Source organism: Hippocampus comes, unplaced genomic scaffold, assembly GCF_001891065.2.
Source record: "Hippocampus comes isolate QL1 unplaced genomic scaffold, H_comes_QL1_v1.1 scaffold261, whole genome shotgun sequence".
Classification (NCBI taxonomy): domain Eukaryota; kingdom Metazoa; phylum Chordata; class Actinopteri; order Syngnathiformes; family Syngnathidae; genus Hippocampus; species Hippocampus comes.
Window position 1 is genome coordinate 3,476,162 of NW_017805824.1, and position 21,650 is coordinate 3,497,811.

The 21,650-nt window shown below is 40.1% G+C and overlaps 2 protein-coding genes and 1 long non-coding RNA gene across 4 annotated transcripts; 2 read left to right on the plus strand and 1 right to left on the minus strand.

The window, feature by feature from the left end:
- Positions 1-5,567: 5,567 nt before the first annotated feature.
- bloc1s6 (biogenesis of lysosomal organelles complex-1, subunit 6, pallidin) lies at positions 5,568-12,519 on the minus strand. Of its 2 annotated transcripts, none has more exons than XM_019886740.1 (6): positions 11,542-11,758; positions 11,193-11,270; positions 10,343-10,502; positions 7,932-8,019; positions 7,759-7,845; positions 5,568-7,490 (listed from the first exon to the last, which is right to left on the minus strand). In XM_019886740.1, the coding sequence occupies exons 2-6, from the start codon at positions 11,248-11,250 to the stop codon at positions 7,371-7,373; spliced, it is 513 nt and encodes a 170-aa protein (XP_019742299.1). In that variant the 5' UTR covers positions 11,251-11,270; positions 11,542-11,758; the 3' UTR covers positions 5,568-7,370. The 2 variants fall into 2 exon arrangements, with proteins under 2 accessions (XP_019742299.1, XP_019742298.1); XM_019886739.1 differs by lacking the exon at positions 11,542-11,758 and adding an exon at positions 12,397-12,519 and having other exon boundaries at positions 6,008-7,490.
- LOC109525884 (uncharacterized) lies at positions 6,090-21,164 on the plus strand. The gene is made up of 3 exons (XR_002170221.1): positions 6,090-6,100; positions 13,241-13,245; positions 20,937-21,164. It is a non-coding gene; the product is annotated as an uncharacterized LOC109525884 (long non-coding RNA).
- On the plus strand, positions 12,544-20,096 carry slc30a4 (solute carrier family 30 member 4). The gene is made up of 9 exons (XM_019886738.1): positions 12,544-12,664; positions 13,938-14,187; positions 15,478-15,742; positions 16,255-16,401; positions 17,066-17,219; positions 17,337-17,553; positions 18,150-18,255; positions 18,333-18,467; positions 19,198-20,096. The coding sequence occupies exons 2-9, from the start codon at positions 14,014-14,016 to the stop codon at positions 19,350-19,352; spliced, it is 1,353 nt and encodes a 450-aa protein (XP_019742297.1). The 5' UTR covers positions 12,544-12,664; positions 13,938-14,013; the 3' UTR covers positions 19,353-20,096.
- Positions 21,165-21,650: the final 486 nt, after the last annotated feature.

Below are 21,650 nucleotides of genomic sequence, written 5' to 3' on the forward strand. Positions count from 1 at the left end.
ATATATACACACATATATATATATAGATAGACATATTAAAACCTTGGGGGATGAACCTCCTGTCACTCCCTCGGGCGCAAAAGTGCACACCAGTAGCAGTTGGCCTTCAATTGATGCAGTGAGAAAAACTGTATTTTAAAATTATATTTGATTACAGTAAACCCCATCCATCGTGGTTTCCAGGTTCACGTCTTGTAATTTCGCTGATTTTTTTTTTTTGTCCAGTTTTATAACTATGTTTTCTTCTGCCTGCCAGTTTATTTGGGGTGTGATTTTACTGTTGATTTATACTTTGATATTTGAAAGAAGAGGAGTAAAAACAGCTTTTTCAAGATTAACATAGTTTTTATGGAAGATTATTCATTGTTAAATTGTCTGTGGTCCTGCTTTACACCTGAGCAAAGGGATGGTTGTAGGTTTGTTCTGTAACGTACATCTTTCGGCCTACGTATTCATGTATATTGTGAGATGGTAAAGTTATTTGTTTGTGAAAACAGGATGTTCACTGTAAACATAAGAGGGACCGGTCAACCTTAAAGCTTCGTCGATCCATTGCTTTTGCTGTTTCTCAATATATGATGTTGTTAAATGTCTTTGTATTACTTTAAAAATGCGTTTCAAGACAGTAAAAAAAAGTGCTTCATACGCTATGAAAACCTAACAAGGGTATAATTAAATAGGGTAGTAAACATGTAACTTAGGATATGAATGCTAATTGCAGTCCACCAAAACAAAAACAAAGAAAATTTTACTGCACTACAGGTGCAGTGTTTTTGGTTATAGATTATTTATACTGTTTTGAAAAATCCCATTGGTTACTTAGCAAACTGTTTTGATGAAAAAGCTATTTTTGAAGCATCTGTTGAGTCACGGACACTGAATTACTAATGTTCTCCCTGTCCTCTAAGCCAGACATGCGTATGAAGTTATATAAGGCGCGGTGAGGAAGAGAGAGGGTAAGTAACCTCATTCGCTGTCACGTCGGTCAAAAACACCATAAAGCGATATGTTTTCCAGAGACATCGGTTAAACTCTACACAAGGCCAAACAACAGCGTGCGCAAATACCGCCACACCGACCGAATGGTAAAAACCTGAGGGAAATAATTACACCACGCAGCCGTCATCAGTGTGGGCCCGAGGACCATATCCTGTTATGGTGGCTCTGGGAGAGGCTTGGCGCTGCCAGTCTGAAGCAGACCACAGCCTCCTACTCCTCAGCCGTTTGTCTGAATCACTGTTTACAGAGACAGGAAGCCCTTGCCACTACAACTTCATCATCTCCTCCTGCTCCATGTCTGTGGCTTCGTGAAACGAGGGGGCTTGTGATTTTTTTTTTTTTTTTTTTTCTGACAGCCAACTTTCTAAAAGCGGAGACGGGTTAAAACCAAACACGTGGAGGAACGCAACCCAGACTGTCTACCTCTCAGGATGCCGTCCACCCATGCCTGCAAGAAGAGTGTCTAATTGACTCATTCTAGACAGTGGTGTTTTTATATGGGGGAGAAAAAAACAACCTTGCGGAATAGTACACATACCATGACACCTATTGTCTGTCTTTTACCGTAAATTATGTTCCGTGACCATGCTAAGAACTCAAAAGACTCTCAAATCATGTTCCCACAATGACACGAAAAGAAATGTCATTAATCTGTTCCAGCCTTCACTCCCCGCCAAAAACATATTTGTAATGTGTTTTTTTTATTTGAAAAAAACACACCCTTAAATATTGAACCTATTTGTGAAAACAAACAGTAATGACATAATTAAATAGAATGTAAAGAATTAAAGTTTTTGGCCAAATTATTACCGTAGCAATAGATAATGCAGACACACATAAAGGAAACAGTACCAATTGCTCAATAAGCCATATTAATGGTAGCCATTCTTCACAGAGGATAAAGAATAGGCTTGTGAGTATTGTTATATTTTCCATCGACTTTTGTTGCTCCCTGTTTATGTTCAAATAGCTTAAAGGGTTATGGCACCGATGCCAAGAGTGTGCAGAAACCCTTGAGGAGCAGATGCACAAAGTTGAAAAGGAAGCATATACTGTCGTACCTTTTTTGATTATTTGAAAAGGAAGCACATGGAACTTTTTAAAAATTATTATTAATATAAAAATAACATGCACAAAATGCTAATTTATGGTCATTTTATATAAAAAATTGCTCAGCACACTAATTAGGAATCACTGAGCTACAGTATTCTAAACATGCTTTAATATAACCAGTGTAACCAAAATGCAATTTTTCTTGATAAACCATCTATATTTTTCCTTCCGATGCACACTTTAAATATACTGCATCATATTTTAATTCTCTTTTTTTCTGTGTCAGTTTGAGTAAACGTCAGTTGGGTGTCATAGAGTATTTTGGATTTGACTGTTGTTTTTCAAAGGTGCTTCAGGTATTATCTCCTTACAGTTGCTGTTTTGTTGTGTGGGGCCAAAGGCTGAATAGAGCAGGTGCAGTTCAAATTTCGTTCTGTCCACAGAGTAAAATACTGTCCATATTTCACTGGAGTGACCAATAAACCACTTGAAGCAAGGAGTGTTAGCTCTTTTTGTTGAGAAGTGATCACTATTTGCCAAACTGCATCAGTACCAGCACTGAAAATGCGTTGTATCGATTAATTTTTTTATGTTGAGGTAACGAGCTACTTTTTCAGTAGCTACCCTGCAATCCAATTGCATTTATATTAAAGCTTCTAAAAAGGTGATTCCATATTTGGAATTGCATGACAATGTTGCATATGTGTGATCTGGATGTGAAACTGAATGTCTGTCCTATATTTAAAATGAATCTTCATATTCTCCTGACACAGTTTCATAAATTCAACAGCTCCTGTGTTGCTGGTCAGATTTTCTGGTATCCATATGCTAAGGAAGTGCATTTAAAAACACACAAACAAATACAGACGTGCTTTGATAAGTGGCCACATTGAAAGGGACAGTTTTCACTTCGGCATCTTGCCTTCGCCGGCACAGAGTTAAGGCTGATACATCCCTAGTCTGAACCCCTCCATGACCACTCTGTGGGGCACTATTAGCTCCAAGTAAGGCGGGGCGGGGGTGAACCATGCAGTATTGGTTTCTAGCAGTAGCAGTGGGGTAGAAAATTGGAGCTTTATGTGAATTGGCAGGGCTCCAGTAGACACGTGGTTATGTTGGGACGCATAGGAATGTAACCTACTTTTCTGTCAACAGAAGAAAAACATTTTTTTAGCCAGTATAAAACAATGGTGGCAGAAATTAGTTGACCATTTTGAAAACCGCTGTCTTTTGGGGGGGGGGGGGCTCCCGCTCCGTACTTAAGTAGTAGAAATCCAGACACTTTCTGCAATGAAAGGTCAAAGCAAATTCAATTCTTGTACTGACAGAAAAGGAAAAATTACAGACTGAATTTAATTTTTACTGTCAATCATAATATTGGTTTTGTAAACTTGACAATGAAAATTACACTGCTGGACATAGTTTTTCTCTTTTGTTAAACAAGGTCATATGGACCTCTCTATGTATTTTTATGTCATGTTCAGGATGTTGACAAAAGTAAGGTGCCTAGTTTGACAAAGTAAGAACTAGGTTATACGGATGTGTTTTCCAAAATAATGAGTAAAAAGTTGTCAGAAAAATACTCAAGTTCAGATACAGTACCTGAAAAATCTAAATATGCACGTTTCTAAAAAAAAAAAAAAAAAAAAAAAAAAATCCGTTACTTCGCACCACTGTAACAGAAAAAAATAAAGCATGCCACTGATCAGGTGAAAAGGGCAAGGCTATAAGACTAAAAGGAGCACATACTTATCAGCACTTGAGCTGACTGTATCAGTGAAGTTCTGTGAAATCGGGCCTTTAGTGAGCAAGCGTTCTACTCGAAAAAAAATAACCACCGCGGTAGAAGAAATTACATCAGCGCTCAGACCTGAGCTGCCATTGAGGAACTCTTAAATGCCCATGCTGACATCTTCTGTCCTGACATTGTCATTGCATCCAACAGCACTCGTGTACGGCCTTTTGCGATTGGATTAAACGCCAAATGTAAGTATGGAAATACACACACGCACACACGTAGAAAATTTATTGAAATCTGTAGATGATTGATGTGTTGTGCTGGTCAGGGATTGGCTACCACCTCTGTCAACTTTGTTAAAGCAAGTTTGAATGTTTAGTGTTTTTGAGTAACGTTAACGGCTACCGAGATTTACGGTATATTGAACACCTCTCTTCCTTCAAAACACACTCCCGTTTTCGCATTAGATTGGAATTGGATTAACTGGAGATCTGGGCTATGGATGGGAAATTTGCAAAAGGTTACGTTAGTTAAGGCCCGTGTGTTCTATTATTTTACAACTGTGCCGTCAAAGATCATCAGGTGTCTTACGGAAAATTACAGCGTATTTTTTCACCCCTATAGGCCGAAAAATACAATTTACTACACATAATGTACTGTACACAATCTTTTATTTTTTCTGCCGAACAATTCAATGCTCTTCCACTAGATGGCAGAATTAACCAATGGTTCAACCTGCAAACAAAACTTGCAACGCCTCAACTGTCAAATGCTGATTGCCTCACATTATCTGCCCGAATGAAACAAGAAATAAGGAAATGTAAACGCTACACACAAATAGTTAGTGATATTTGGCTTTCAGGTGAAATTTCAGGACGAGAATTAAACGCATTCAAACCTTTTCAGGTGAACTTCATGTGACCTTCTCAAAGCTTTTGAATGCACATGTCCAACTGTTAAATGTTTCAGTACTTTTTGGACAAGTTGCTGTTCTCTCAAGCAGAGCTTAATGTGGCAATCCTGGAACTGACCAATAAATGTCCTGGTTCAATTAGAGCTGGTGTTTAAACAGTCGACCTCATCATGCTATTCACATTTTTGACACCGTGAGACTAAGATGAAACCTAATAATGGATCAACAGTACCTTCTCCGACGGAAGTGGCCACAGAGCTCAGAGTGTCACAGACTGTCATCAGCAGGTTGCAACAGAAATAGAGACTGGAAGAGTCACAGAAAGATATCGAAGTGGATGTCCGTTGGTCACATCCAATGCTGCTGAACGCTACATTGTCAACAATGCCCTGAGAAACCGCATGATCCAAATGAAAACCTTTGGGATCAGCTGAGTCGCCTTGTAGAGGCTCGTAACTCTGCACCCCAGAAACTCACTGACCTGAGGCCCGCCCTTCAAGAAGATGGGATGCTATGCCTCAGCAGACAAATCGGTTGACTTGTGAACAGCATGAGACGTTGTTGTCAAGCTGTAATTGATGCTCAAGGCCACATGACGAGTTATTGAGACGTTGATTTTTGTTGTTGTGATGCACACATCATTGTTAACATTTGTTTCAATGAATTGTCTGAGATGAGGAAATCACCAGTGCATCCCCTTTACTTTAATGTCCTACTTTCATGATATATCACTGTCATGTGAACTTTTGACATTTTCCATAAATATCACCTGAAAGCCAAATATCCCTAACTTTTTGTGAGTAGTGTACTTATATTGTAATTTTACTATTGGCAGTCAAACATGACACACAACAGTCATTTTTGAACAAAGACTTTATAATGTGAGGGGTTCAATGGCCAGTAAAAATTATATTCCCAGTAACACTTTATCTCGACGACAACAAAAACAGACAGGATAGTGATTGATCTTTAGGGCTGGACAGTTGAGAATACCAATAGAATATTAGCAACTCACCGTCTTTTCGTTTAATCCATCACTGTTTGTATGGAAGAATTCATGCATTTAAACTGTCTATCTCTCTGTCTGAGAAACATGTTTTTGTTTTTTTACTCCAATTTAGATTTCAAAATCTCTCAATTTACTGGCAAAAACGCATCTTAGATGACAAGATTAGTTGAAGTTCAAGTCAACTTTATTGTCAAATGTGCTCTATGTGCAATATACAGCACAGATGAAATATCTTTCCTCTCAACCACAGGAGAGAGAGGTGTTGAACATGTGGACACAAGCATCTTAAAAATGGGACTCCTGTCAGGCAGTTGGCATAGTGTTCAAATAAAACTACCTGGCTCTTCCACAAACAGCAACAAATTGTACTGGTTTAGTTAAGTGCAATGTTCACTGTTTCAGGCAAATGACCCAGGAGTAGCCTGTTAGTGTCTTAAAAAAAATAAAATACGTGGTGGGGGAAATATATATATATTCTTGGGGGGGGGGGGGTTTTTAAGTACGAGACTTTGATTTTTACTGCTATTTATTTGTTCATTACGGTAATAAAAAAGATGGGTCTATAAAAAAAAAAAAAGTTACAGAACGTTTTTGCATTGTGCACAGCTGCATACCACATGATTACAGTCAATCCGTGAGAGAGAGTACTGGATCGTATTATAGTAGTGGTACTTAAAAAACATATTTATGACATAATTAAATGGAACAGTCATTCTCAGTGTGGTATGAAGTACCTCTTGTGGGACGTGGTTTATCTCTAGTGCTATGGGAAATCAAAATAAATACCCAATTTACAACATTTAAAAACATCCATTACAATCAAACATCGATTAAAGCTTATAGCTATGCACACTGCCTCTTTTTCAATACAGTATAGTACTTCTTTTTTAACTTTTCACAGTACATTAACATTTGATATTTATTCATTTTATTTTTTTTAAGGTGGTACTTAGTGTGAAAAGCTTGAGAACCACAAAAATAGAATACACAGTTTGGGCATCATAATTCATTGTGAGTGTGCTACTCCTAGCCTATCTGCGGGCTGATTAAAACAGACATACGGGCTAATCAGCGCAGAATTTAGGTTTCACTGTTGATAAAGAAAATATACCTCTAAGTATTGTTCCATTGTCTGTGTTAATGTCATGGACCATCATTTCTGTTTCGACCATGCTATTCATTCGCCCATCTATTGCGTCTTGCGTTGTTTGTTAGCATTAAGCTCACTGGACTTTCGTATTTGAACACAATCATGATTTCATTTACGGTACTCTCAACTCATTTTGTACATAAATAGGTGTTCATACTGCAACATTTCTGCTTACCTTCTTGCAATTCTCAGAATATTGACAAGTAGATATGCCACCATATGGTGGAGAATACTGCATTCGTATTTCTGAAAACTAAACGAGTGGTAGATTTTAATACAGAGAAACAAAAGGCTGGGTACCAGGCAGAACATTGGATGCTGTCAAGACTTTAAAATGGTCACTTTGGCCTCTTAATGAGTTTCCTTAAATGTTATTGATTGTCTCAAAGTACAAGCAAAAATGTCCCTAAAGTAATAAAAATTAAATAAGTGTCATTGGTTAGCAGCTATGTACATTATTGTTGCGTTGTAGAAAATGGGCTGAAAACATGCAAAAACACCATACTGCTTATGTTCTTTTAGCTGGTTTGGCAATAAGCTGTCGTTCTCTCTCCAGCTCCTTCTCACGCTGGTGCTCCCTCTCCAGCGCCTCCTTCTGCTTGTGCTGCTGCAGCTTTAAAGCTCTTTTCTGAAACCACATGGAAACAATCGGTTGCTCGCCATTGACACAAGGAGAAGATAAATCATAATTGAGGTGGGGGGGGGGGGGGTACTACAAAATAGCTAAGTACAATAAGTAATTCTAAAACGTCATTATACATGCACATGCACAAGCGGTGACGTAAGTCATACAAAAAGCACGGTCTTTGAGGAGTAAAAGAAGATGTTTTAAAGGAAAATTCAAAGACAAAGAATTACCTTTTCTTTTAAAGGAAAATTCAAAGACAAAGAATTACCTTTAATTTTGTTGTCCGTTCATGGATCAAAATCATCTCTTTCCTGATATTGACCAGTTTGTTATGGTAAACCTTGGCCTCTGTAAACTGTAAAAGCCAATAAACTGGATGAGGGAACACATCTCCTGACCTTGTGAGGTGGGGAAACTGGTGCAAGTGAGGGTCAAACGTACCAGTGAATTCAGGTCAAGTAAGGCGTTGCATTCTTGGAACTTGGTGACTTCTTGGTCCAGTGTGTCCAACAATATGAGCTGATTTTGTCTGGAAGAGCATGTAAAAATATATAAGTCCGCTTGTGACAATGGCTTCAACTTGATCTTAATCCAGAACAGAACATTTGTTCGTTCAGTACTATTCTGGATCCTGAAGAGCCATGTAACATTTGTTTTCTGTTTCTATAGCTACAGAGCTGCATTATTTTGTAAGGCCAATTGTTATTGACGAAGGACTTTGTGGACTGGTGCCAGCAGAATCACCTCCAGATCAACCCTAGGAAAACTAAGGAGTTGGTTGTGGATTTCTGCAGGAAACAGTCCTCACCAGCACCGATGAACATCCAGGGTATGGACATAGAGAGGGGGACCTCCTACAAGTACCTAGGTGTTCTTCTAAACAACAAACTGGACTGGTCTACGAACACGGACACCCTGATTAGGAAAGGACAGAGCCGACTCTTCCTACTCAGGAAACTGAGGTCTTTTGGGGTTCAGGGGGTCACTCCTTAAGACTTTCTATAACTCGGTGGTGGCCTCGGCCATCCATTATGGCATTGTCTGCTGTTCAGGCAGCATCTCGGCCCGGGACAGAAAGAGACTGGAGCGACTGGTCAGGAAGGCCAGTTCTGTCCTGGGCTGCTCCCTAGACACTCTGGAGGAGGTGGGCAACAGGAGGATGCTAACTAAGCTAAAAGCTATGATGGACAGTCCCTCCCATCCCCTCCAGCCCGCCCTGACAGCACTAGGTAGCTCCTTCAGCCAGAGACTGTTACACCCGTGCTGCAAGAAGGAGAGATACCGCCGCTCGTTCCTACCGACTGCTGTCAGGCTGCTGAATAAAAAATAAAATGATGTGAAAAACAATTGTAAATAGCACTGCGACCTTATCCATATCTGTATTTATATTGCACTTAATTGAACGGTGTTTGTTTTTTTTTTCCTTCTTTCTTCTTTCTACCCACAATCTTGCTGCTGTAGACTGTAAATTTCCCCAGTGTGGGACAAATAAAGGATATCTTATCTTAATCTTAATTGTGAATGGGCACACCGGATGTTGTTGCACATAAGTTTATTCTGTAGATTTATGCAACTTTATTAGTTTAGTGGGGAGTGTTCGCCGTATATTCACATTTGAGGGACATTGTAATTGTTTACGGTTAGCATTTACGCATAGCGATTGGTGCATGAGCTCGTTAACGTTAACAACACTAGCGTAGCCACACGTTCGTCATGTGTCAGACAAGTGGGGCACATTGTTTTATTTGCGACAACGTCTAAGTGTTTTATGTGTGTCTGTTTCGGTTTTACACCTTCTTGACTCGCCTCAACGTTAAATAAATAGCAAGAAACATCAATGGGTGTGGTCATTGAAGGAGTTATCTGTCTGTCTAGCCGCAACGGGGACGTGGCGAGGGCGGAACAAGTACAGCTCAGTTATATTTACCCTTTCATCTTTTATTTGGGCAGTTATTTAACTTATGTGCAATATATTTGAATAGTCATTATGCAATAGCTTTCATCGTCTGATATTTAAGTGCAGAGTTGTTGATGTTCAAACTGTGCACAATTACACAATATAAAGCACACTTTTTAAAGGGGGAAGTCAACCCAATTTTTTTCTTGACAATAATATGTTCTATGCAGCTCCACTAGTCTAAACATAGTATAATGATTAATAGTGTGTTTGTGGAATAGGAGTTAGGCAGCAAAAATCCACATTTTTAGCCATCTCAAGGAGCGGCCATTTGCCACTTGCTGTCAACTGAAAATGACATCACAGCTGCTCAGGCTTCAGTGAACAGCCAATCATAGCAGAGCTTCAGTGAACAGGTGAGCCGTGATTGGTTTTTACCTGATTTTACTGCGGAACTTCTATTCCACAAATGCAATATTAATCGGAATGTTGTGGTTAGGATAGTGGGGCTGCATAGAACATAGTAATGTAAAGAAAATTGGTGGGACTTGATGTAAAAAGTTTGAGAGCCACCGTGCCACATACATTTACAGTAAACAACTCCTATGTAACAGGATTGCTATACAAAGAACATCCTGTTACTGCTGCTTTCAATGGAAGAGTTCAGATATTACAAAGGCTAAATGGTTTCCTTACTTGTATGACAGTTAAAAATGTCTCACTGAAACCGCATCTGTATGGTTAATTAAGTTTTATAATGGTGCCAGTTTAAACCCGGAAAAAAAAAAAAAAGCAAAACGATTCCACTTAGTATTTCTTCCTGTGCGAACATTTGTTTTAATAAGAACAATTTGGAACTCCACCTACATCATGGAATGGATTATGTTCAACTTAGAAGATTCCACTGTACTCAATGAAGAATGAGTCGACGATCAGGGGTCATCAATCAACTCACGTGAGCTCTTGGAGGGTGCGTTTCGAGTTCTGCAGGCCAGGCAGGTAGTGGGAAAGCAAGCCCTCTGTCAGCTTGTACACAGCTTCCTTGTCTATAAACACATTTTCTACAGGGACTGAGCTCTCCACAGAAATGTGGTCCTCCGCCGACAGCTGTGCATCTGAAAGATGAAGTCAAATGTTCAAATTTGCATTGCTAGTCAGACGTTTACCTCCATTACAAACAAAATAAACTAATGTGGGGCAACTGACAGAAAATGTGTCTGGTATGACTAACATTTGGAAATTTGATTTCCACAAAAGATTACAAGCTTGTGCTTTCTCCTTTGGAATGCTGTCCCCCCCTTGACATCAAGCAAGCTTGTTCAGTTTTTAAAGCCTTTTTACTGTGATATTTATCTCATAGTTGTTGCTCTGTTTTAATGGCATGTTGTTGTATTTGGCTTGTCCCTGTGCTTTTATTTACTCAACTGTTCTTTTGTCTTTTTGAAATGTTTTTATTGCGTTTGTATTTATATCTGTACTTGATTTTTGTGATCTGTACAGCACTGTTACTAAAATACTCTCTCAATACCTGAATGACGATGATGATGATTATTATTACTATTATTATTATTATTATTATTATTATTATATCTGAACAAAAAACAACCAAAAAAAAAAACAAGAAGGCTTCACACGTAAAAACTCAAAGTCCAAGCTCAAGTCCAGACTTAATTCCAATTAAAAAATTGGGACATAGAGATGCCTCCCAATCAGACAGATTTGGACCACTTGCAAGGAAGAGCAGTAAACTGTTGTCTAGTCAACAACATGTAGTGTGTGTGCAGGTTAGGTATCAAATTACACACCTTCGATATGTGGAGGTTCATCCTGAGATGAGGGTCCTTCATCCTTCATTCCCTCCATAGACTACAAGTCTCAGCAACCTGAAAAAGGTGACAGGAAATCAGATGTTTTATTCAAGTTCCTACTACAGTGAAATGCTAGTAATTGACGCCCCTTCAAAAATGGATTGCAATTGTGCATAGTTTCCACTCCATGACGACAATGCATTTAAAACTGTGAGGCTCAGAATCAACGTCACGCTTAAGTATGTACACAATCGTGAGACCATGTTACAAAAATCACTGTATTCAGTAGGATAATTATTTGACCCCGAAAAAAACCCACACGAGGCTGATCAATCATATTAGCTACCATTCCAGCTTAAAACATTTGCGAGTACAGGGGTAGACAAATCCAGTCCTAGAGAGGCGCAGTCCTGCTTGTTTTTTTTTAGTTTCCCCTCTTCCAATGCACCCGATTCAAGTGAGCAGCTCTTCAGCAAGCTCTGTAAAAGCTTGATAACGATCCTGATCATTTGAATCAGGTGTGTTGGAAGAGGGAATTTCTAAAACAAGCAGGACTTCTGCTCTCTCCGGACGAGAGTTGCCTACCCCTGTGCTCACACTGACAAACGAATATGCAGTAACTCATCTATTAGCATTCAAACACGATAACGAATGTAAGGAAATACAGGTAATTTATAACGGCAAACTAGACTACATAAGATAACAAAATGTCCCAGTGCGCCCAACTTGTCTAACGAGTGATGGCAAAAAAGCATGCGCGTGATACCGCTTTAATGTCCATTGTCCTTCCTCGAATTAGCTAGCTGGAGAGTTCGGTGCATTAGTTGAATGACTATGTTTTGCTAGTTAGGTTCATTTCACAAGTGTATGACATTTCTGAACACTAGGAGGACAACATGTCACAACTAAGGCCAGACTGCGACCAAGTAGTTTGCTGCTATTCGTAGGGTGACGTCGACTAATGGTGCGTGACACATGGATATTAGTTAACTCGACAACTTGTAAAAGACCGCAGGAAATCAGATGTTTAAACAAATTTATCAGACAGCGTTGCGTGCGTCACATGTCGCTGCAAAAAGAACGGACGGAAGAAGTATAACTAGCTATTTGCTTCTACAGCGTGTCCAACCGGACTTGTTTTTTCTCTTACGAGCCACATATCCCACGAATGAGCGTTCAAAACACGTTTACAACACATTACCCGTTTGAATGTCTTTTCCGCGACGACTTCGGGCGTTTATTTGGTGAGAACAGTTGCTGCTAAGACATCGGCGAGATTTACATATTGAGCTGTTTACGGCTGACAGACGTCATGTGACTCGGCTGGTCACGTGACTCTAGACTTCTCCACCAAACTTGCTAGGTAAATTTGCTCAGCTTTTCTTTCCTAGTTGTCAGGACTGTAGTTCGGACGACTCAAAAGATGTACCAGCCTGGCCGGAAGACATCTCACGAAAATATTTCGCCAGGTGAGTTTAGCTCTGTTTATGTCAAATGATTTTTATGCAAAGTCGGTTGTCGCCTGCTGACACGACCAAAATCTCCCATTTACGAGCTCTCCTGTTACTATTTAGCCACAGCTGCTTCATTAAAGGCGACTTTCGATCTCTTTACTGTCTATTTACATACCAGGATGTGTTTAATTCTCGGGGATGAAATACAGGCCATTAGTATCCCCTTCACATCCTTTTAATTTTTTTTTCGCCGTATTAGTCCAAATGTGATGGTTGATCGTCGGACTTTATGTATATCAATATACACTGAGGTTAACAATAAAATGGATCATATTGTTCTATTCTGACCACTTGTGTCCAATGGTGAACCATTGACAACGTTGTTATCATTTGTTTTCCTTTTCTCCAATTTTGGAACAAGCCATTCAGTTTTATTCTCAGAGCAACAATTCACAACAGAAATTATCTTAAATAACACACTTTAGGAAAGGTGGTTTGAATTCGAAAAATGCTGAGGAAAGGTGCCTCAATGGCACTTTTAACTTTCCCGAGTTTGTCCCTAGAGACTACATCAGTGATACTTACATTTAGGAAAAGTAGAGTTTAATTACATTTAAACAGTGCCATCCAATGTACTTCACCTGATTAAATTTTCCACAAAGGTTAAGGACAAGGAGTACAAGGTTAGAAGATCTGACTTTCCGAAAAGGCCTACTATACTATACATGTCAAAAAATTAACTAAATCCCACATGAGCATGCACTTGGTGAATGAGAAAAGGAACACCTCCCTCTGAAGAGGAAACATCAAACAGATCGTCTGTATGACCAATTGGTTGAAGATGGAGAGACAGTTTTCGTCCGGCTCCGGGGCTGCAACGAAGCCCCCCCCCCCCCAAAAAAAAACATTCACATTTCTCCATAAAATTCACCTTTCATCTGCACACAATACAATCAAATACATTTCCGGATTTGAAGACAGCTGGCCACCGTGCAGCAGCCAATTAAACCTACTTAAATGGCTTGATTGGTGGCTGCAAAGTGTGATTTCTAATTTAAATTGCACTAGGGATGTCCTGATCACGCTTTTTTTTTTATCTCGAGTCTTAATCTGAGTCTTTAGTTTTAAGTATCTGCGAATACCGAGTCCTGAACAGATTTTTTTTTTTCTGAGCTTACAACACAAACTGAAAGGGAGGGTAAAATAGAACAAGGCTTGAAGGTTAAAGATACAAACTGTGGTAAGAATGTACATGCTGTTCAGTAGCTCTTGTTTTCATCTCTTCCAGGTCCCAATGAAATAAACGTGGGTGTTCATAGCAGTTATGCAATGTGAATAATTGACCCGGGAGGAAAGTGTCCTGTATGCACAGTCAGCCTTGGATACTTTTAAAGATGTCCAGCGGTAGCCTGTTGAGCAAGGTGCGCTCCGCCTTCAGGAGAGAGCGTAACGAATGGGACATGAGCAGCGACACGGCACCCTTCGACTTCTCCGACGAGCTTGTGGAAGACGAAGCGCCCAAATTCAGCAAACTGAAGGTATGGCAATCCATTTATTCAGTATCCTCGATATCAAGCCCTAGATGCATGCAATAGTACCTTCTTTGTCCTCACTAGTAAGCAGAGGTGGGAGATGTACATGGTGTTGTGCGAATCATCTCCAAAAATCACATCTTTTTTAGAAAATAATAAAAAAAGAAGGAAAAAAAAGCACACCATTAACTTTGCTTTGTCAAAGAGAGCAAGCCATTCTTAATACTTTGTATTGGTTCATCATTAAAAAAAAATGTGGAGACTGACAAATAGGTAAGTATAGTTTTGTGAAATTTTAGGAGGTTTCGCCCACGCGCTAGCATGTCAAAGTCTCAAGTCTAAACAGTCAAGCAAGTCCCAAGTTACTGAGGAAACATTCAAGTAAGCCGTTAAACAATAAGTCAAGTCATAAAATCTTGCTCAGTCACATGTATTCTCACATTTGCCGCTTAGCACTCACTGTAGTAACACATCATGCTTTTTTTTATGGCTCCAAAACCAGCCTCAGAATTGTCTTTTTATTGTCTTCTCAAATAAAAGCTTAACAGACACAAAGCAAATACCATAGTATAGTACATATTCCAAATGTAAACAGGCAAAACTTATAAAGTTATGTAATTTCATCAAAGCGGGGCTTTGATAAATTTTAGTGAAGCATTTCTCAAGCCCAGAATTGATGATTCAAGTCAAGTCGTGTGACTTCAGTCCCTCACTTCTGATAGTCGTGCACCAGTAGAATGAATGTTTGTTACTAGTAATGTTTTTCCCCCCACTATTACTACCACTCTTGTCTGAGTAATACACAGTTAAACCTTACTACTGTGCTGCAACACTACTAAGCCCAACTATTCATAATGTGTCATGGACAATAATCCCCCTGGACCCAAATTGCCCACTGATAGTTTTGCCTCACTTGGAACATGTAGTTGTCCTTCTAGTATGCAATAATGGAAAAAAACTTGACTAGGTCAACAGTTTTTTTACTACAGGGTCATTTTGCAAAACCAGTTCCAATGAAGTTGGGACATTGTGTTAAACAAATAAAGAATACATCCACGCATCCATTTTCTGATCCGCTTAACCTCACAAGGGTCGCAAGACGTGCTGGAGTCTATCCCAGCTGTCATCGGACAGTAGGCAGGGTATACCCTGACTTGGTTGGCAGCCAATCGTAAGGCACACATAAACAACCAACCACGCTCACACTCACACTCTGGGACTTACTAGTGAGGACAAAGGGTGTACCCATGGACCTTTAGATGTTAAATAAATGCCCAAATGGCTTTGCATATGAAGGTGGTGGTCTCCGGCGAGATGTCGGACTACGCCGCAGGGGCTCCGTCCAACGGGGTGGCGGTCAATACGCTGGTGGTGGCGGGGCGAGACGAAGATGATGACTCCCTACTGGACTCTTCCTCCAGCCTGGGCAGCCCGGGCTTGAACATGGACCCATGCGACAGCTGCACCAGGAAGAGGGAGACCATGAAGCAGAGGAAGGTGATGAAGAGGCTGGTCATTGCAGCTGTGCTCTACTTTCTCTTTATGGTGGCTGAAATTATAGGTAAGCAGAGTCGATGTCGGGGGTGGGAAAAGTATAGCTACACACAGCCCACTGCGTTCTTTAATCTGGCCAACCTACATTATCAAGCGGTGTGTGTGTGTGCATGTGTGTCCATATATATCAAATGTGTAATAAATTTATTATGAATAATAATGTTGAAACAACACAATATTTTGCAGATACATTTAATGAAAGTGTTATTTTTAAATAACACTTTCATTAAATATTTCTCTTATTATTTATAATATGATACTGTTTATGATTGTTTCATTGTTTTTTTTTTATACACACGGTATTCAAACCCCAACTTTTCAGCTGTGATACATAGACGTGCTAACCATTACGCCACTGTGCTGCAAGCAGTCACTCTAGATTAAAACATGAAAAACAGTCATCACAATAAACATTTGATTAATTTTATGCATTTATGTAGGTATTATGTTAGCCAATGTCATGGCAGGGTTCTGTTCTTGTCCCCAAGTATCATGGATTTCATTGTATGGTTCTTTCAGGTGGCTATGTTTCAAATAGCTTAGCCATCATGACTGACGCTGTGCACATGTTAACCGATGTGGTGGGGATCCTGTTCTCTCTGCTGGCTCTGTGGCTGTCCACTAAACCGCCCACCAAGAGATTCACCTTTGGACTGCATCGCCTCGGTAAGGCTCTTCTTCCAAGATCCTAAACTGACAATTCCAAGCCGAGATGTGACTCAAAGCTGTGGAATCATTCATGTAGCAGTGTCTTCTTCTTTGACTACCACTTACTTTTGGGAGGATACCTCTGGTGCAGTACTGCCACCTTCTGGCCACTGGTGGTGATTCACCAAAAGTATTAATCAACCGGCCAAAGAAAGTCAACATGGTTGGGGAGCAGGTGCCAGTCTGAGCACTAATTTTATTTACAAGTCACACCCGAGTATAAGTCGCAGGATCAGCCAATCTATGAAAAAAATATGGTAATTACATTCCTTTACTAAGAGGTGTTTCCTCCACCCAGGAGGTTGAAGTATGCCATTTTGTGGAAATTCTATAACAAATATACATAGCATCATTTGTTCACATTCCTGTGAAAACTGAAGGGGTGGGGCACAAATGTGAATGAAACAATTACTGTACCTTTCAATGACCATCCATAAGGTTTGGATTCAGAAGGCAATTTTTGACATTTTCCTTGATTGATCAGAGAGTAATCAAGTACATAGATCTTCATGATGAAAGTTGTTGTGGTTATTTTTATTGTCTATCTGTGATTCAGACCCCAAGAGGGCCTCATCCCAAAAAAAAATGCTTCAACTGTGATACTTAACTGTTTCCGGGGCAGAGGTAATATCAGCTGTCCTTAGTGTGGCGCTCATCTACATCCTGACGGCGATACTGCTCTTTGAGGCCGTTCAGCGGACGGTAAACCAAGACTTCAACATCGATGGCGATGTCATGATCATCACAGCAGCTGTGGGTGTGGCTGTCAACCTCATGTGAGTCTGAATGTGTGTTTCTCACTCAATGAGACGTGGGTGTTTTTGAGTGGGTGAGAGTTGTGACTACAGTAATAAGTTGAACATAAAAGATGCTCCTTTTTTTTTCCTATTCAGAATGGGCTTCTTATTAAACCAAGGTGGTCACATGCACTCTCATGGCCACGGTCACTCACACGGCACGGCAGCCGCTTCGGGGTCACAATCCACAGGGTCGGCACAGAACCAGAGGCCGCACGGCAGCCTGGCTGTCCGAGCCGCCTTCATCCACGCTTTGGGCGACCTCCTCCAGAGCTTCGGGGTTCTCATAGCTGCCTACATCGTCCGCTTCAAGGTGCCTTGACGCCGCTCTTGCATCTGTTCATGCTCATCAGAAATCAAATCTTTGGCAAAAAACTATTTGAAGAACTGAAAAAAACAAGTGGTGCAAAAGATGGCAAAAGACATATCTTCAGTGTTGTCCCCTGAAAATATATAATACAATACATACAGAATTGTGACAGCAGTACCCGCTTTTGTGAGATAACATATGCAAATGCAGTCCTTTCATCAACATGATGGTGTGTAGGTGAACTCAGCAAAATATTTGCGGCTTGGAACCAATTTACATCAAGGGAAAAAAAACCTGTACATTTCAAGAGCTGCTTTTATGTCACGTAAATGAGGACCATGTCATTTTCTTGTCTAACATCAAAATGATTCCTTTCTGTTTTGAAAATTAATGAAACTAAATGAAACAATTAGTATTAAAATTGAATTCATGAGTAGAATCAATGAATTCACCAACCTTTCAAGATTGTGGAATATTTCTTTCCATTTGGTGCATACTGTACAGTATATGGATGCATATTTGTCACCATGATAGCAACATTGGCAGTTACTTAAGGCTCAGCTTTGACTGCCACACTCTGGCGCTTTCTATCTCCTCAGCCCGAGTATAAACTTGCAGATCCCATCTGCACCTACATCTTCTCCCTTCTGGTTCTCTTCACCACAGTCCGCATCATACGCGACACAACAGTCATCGTGCTGGAAGGCAAGTATCAGATTGTTCGCAAATGTGCGACATTGCGGTCTCATGTCCATGGTTCTCCCCTTTTTGGGCACCGCCAGGCGTGCCCCGGCACCTGGACACAGTGCAGATCAGAGAGGATCTCCTGAAGCTTGAGGACGTGCAATCGGTGGACGAGCTGAATGTTTGGGCGCTGACTGCGGATAAGACCGCAGCACTTGTGCATCTTCAGCTAAGTGAGTCGCTTTAGCGCAACATACATTCATGTTCAGGCTATTCATGCATTTATGAGCAGGGGTCCACATAAAAATGTTGTTGTGGTTCTCAAATGAGCACCAGAGGTTATTGTTTGGTGTTCATTTTTTCCTTACCCACCAACCTCAACTGAAAAAACGTTTTTTTTTTTCCAGTTCATATTTACTAATTAAAACAACATATACAATTTCATCATTCTTTGTTTCTAAAATAAATAATCAGCAATACACTGACTTGCCCCACCGAAGAAAATGAATGAAGCAATTTTGATTTTAAGTGGGGACACCCTCTGCTGACCATGGATAAGAAATACATTTTAATTTAAGAAGTGGAAGCTTCTCTACTGTCTGTATAAAAGACTTGAATACAATATTGCATCAGAAAATATGGAACCCCCCGCTATGATTTACATATGCTTACAAGAAAAGTTGAATTTTAACATTGCCTATAATAAGATCACAGAATTTAAAAATATCTAATGGAACATGTAGGAATACTTGTTATGACTGTATTATTTCCATTGTTTTATTTTACGTGTTCTGTTGCATTATTGTTATTTTATGTTAATGTTTTATGCCTCCATACTCTGTATAGTGAGGCCTACTGATTGTTGTGAAGTCGAAAGAGCCAAGTACAGTACCTTGTGACTTCTCACCATTGCTAATTTCATGACAGCTTTTCCAATCTCATGTCGCATTGTTGTGCTTCCAGCACCCTTAAGTGCCAACAAGTGGGAGGACGTCCAGGCAAAGGCCCGCCACCTGTTGCTCCACACCTATGGTCTGACCAGATGCACGGTTCAGGTCCAGACGCACAGACAGAGGCCTGTGCGCATCTGTGCACACTGTGAGCAGACCAGCACTTAAAGACACTCTCCGCTTTCAACTACTTTCACTTCTTCCTCTTTGTGCATCTCTGCTGAGCCACGTGTTGGCAAGTTCAGGCAGAACCAGGCCGACTGTTCCACCGCCAGAAAATGACGCGGAACAATAGGAGGAGTCGAGCACGTCTACCGAAAGGATTACTGCGGCCTGTGAAGACTGACTGCTCTTCAGGCAATGTTGGCTGACCATTGAAATGTTCAGTTAAAGGATGTGAACCTTCAGCACATTCTCTTAATTCACCGTTGCGGCCTATTTATCTATTTTACACCTTGGTGTTTGGCAACAGGTGAATAGTTTTTGTTATTGTGGCTTCTTTAGCCTCTGTTACTAAATCTATGGGAAGCCGTTTGAGCGTTTAGTCAATAGCTTTGATATCCAGCTTTAAGGTCCCTGTACTAGTACACTATTTTACTCATCAAGTGAAACAACATAGCAAGTAGAACAGCTGTGTCATATGTATATAATTTTTGGGGTTTTTTTGGGTCACGACTTCATTTTTGCACACTAGTAAGACTACAACTGTGCTCTAGTTGAGATCTGTACACTACCGGTGCTACTAGTAAAGCCCCAAATAGTTGGTAGAACTATGTTCCGAGTAGTACTATTTGCATGCGGTTACCAACTGCCTAATAGTAACAAATAGTTTTCTGACTAGTGAGGACAAGAGTATACGAGTACTTTTGCTAACCTTAAGCTAGATAGGATATCGAGTAAACGCTTTTCCATCAAGCCGTTTGAAATTGTCTTCATCCTTTCATCCATTCTTTGCTCTCTATTTTAAGGTCCATGAACTAGTGTGCTGGTTTGTCACTAGTAGACAACTCAGCACGCCAGAACTGTGTGTTATTCGGCATTTTTTCCCCCACGGCTGCTTTGTACTAGTGTATGACATTTATGCACACTAGTAGGACAACTTTGGTTACTGCATGCTACTAGTGACGTTAAATTCTACCGGTGAACATCTAGCACTTTGCTCAAAGCACTTGTAGCATGCAGATGTTAAATACTGTGGACTTTTGCTTCAGTGGTCATGTAGATATCCTACTAGTGCAGACTGAGTTTCGCTTCACTCTCTCTATTACACTGTTTAAGCATTTAGTTCAATAACCTTAATATCTAGTAAGCTCCATGTACTAGTATGCTGTTTGTCCTCACTTGTATTGTAATTTTGGTATACTAGCAGAACAATTACATGTCAATAGGCAAAACTACTGGTAGGCATTTTGGTATTGCCGGTAGCGTTACGAGTGTACCACAGACCTGAACCAGTAAGGCTTAATTGTGTGCTAGTAAGTGATTAGTATTGCACTTCATTGTCTTTGGGGAGAGGTCAAAGGGTTTACTCATACATGGACCTTTAGCCGGATAGCAAGGACATGGAACAAAAGCTCAAACCACTTTCCTTTGTTTCGCAGCAATGTACAGCTGTGGCCAGTAAGCTGACTGAATCAGCTAAGACACCTCACTGTACTAATCGAAGTCACTTTATATTCAACAGTAAGACTAGACTAGTATTCAAATTAATTTCCGTCAACACTTGACATTGGAGTGTCTTTAAAGTTGCAGGTGGCAGGAGTTGGCGTGTTTTAAGTGCCATGAAAGCTGCTGTACTTCAGTGGTGACTGACAGTATTGCAGCATTGACTCAACCTCTCCAGTATTTCTGTGTTTTGAAAGGAAAGTGTGACTTGGAATTCGCGAATTGTAATTACATTCATATTGCTCGTACTAATTATTGGAACACGAATCAGGATCAGTGTTTTGTAATAAAACCTTTCGATGTTTGTTTCACCCACAGTGCTTTCAAGTATGTGTGTTTTATTTGTGTTTATTTTTTTCGGGGGGGTGTGACTAAATTGTATTTTAATGTCTAATGTATTTAACTTGCATAATACATAGACTCACGAGAAACGCACACGTGCTGCTAATATAGTCACGTATTCTACTACCACATTTTAACAATGCAAAAAAATAATAATAAAAAAAGAAACGTTCTGCATCAAAACTAATGCTTATTTGACTGTGGCAGGTTTTGCCTTTTACAAGCGCAAACTAAACACGCTATATATCGGCTGTCATGTCCTTTAACGTCCGCTTGGTGGTGCACTTACTGAACTAGCTTCGGAATGGCTGCTGAGACTGATATTGCTGTAAGGCAGTGCAAGAATCCGCACCTTCGTAAAATGATGGCACGATCGATGATTCCATCTGAATAATGTTCAATAGACAATATGAAATGTGTGCAGAAATAATTGCATAATATTGGCCGTAAGGAACGTAA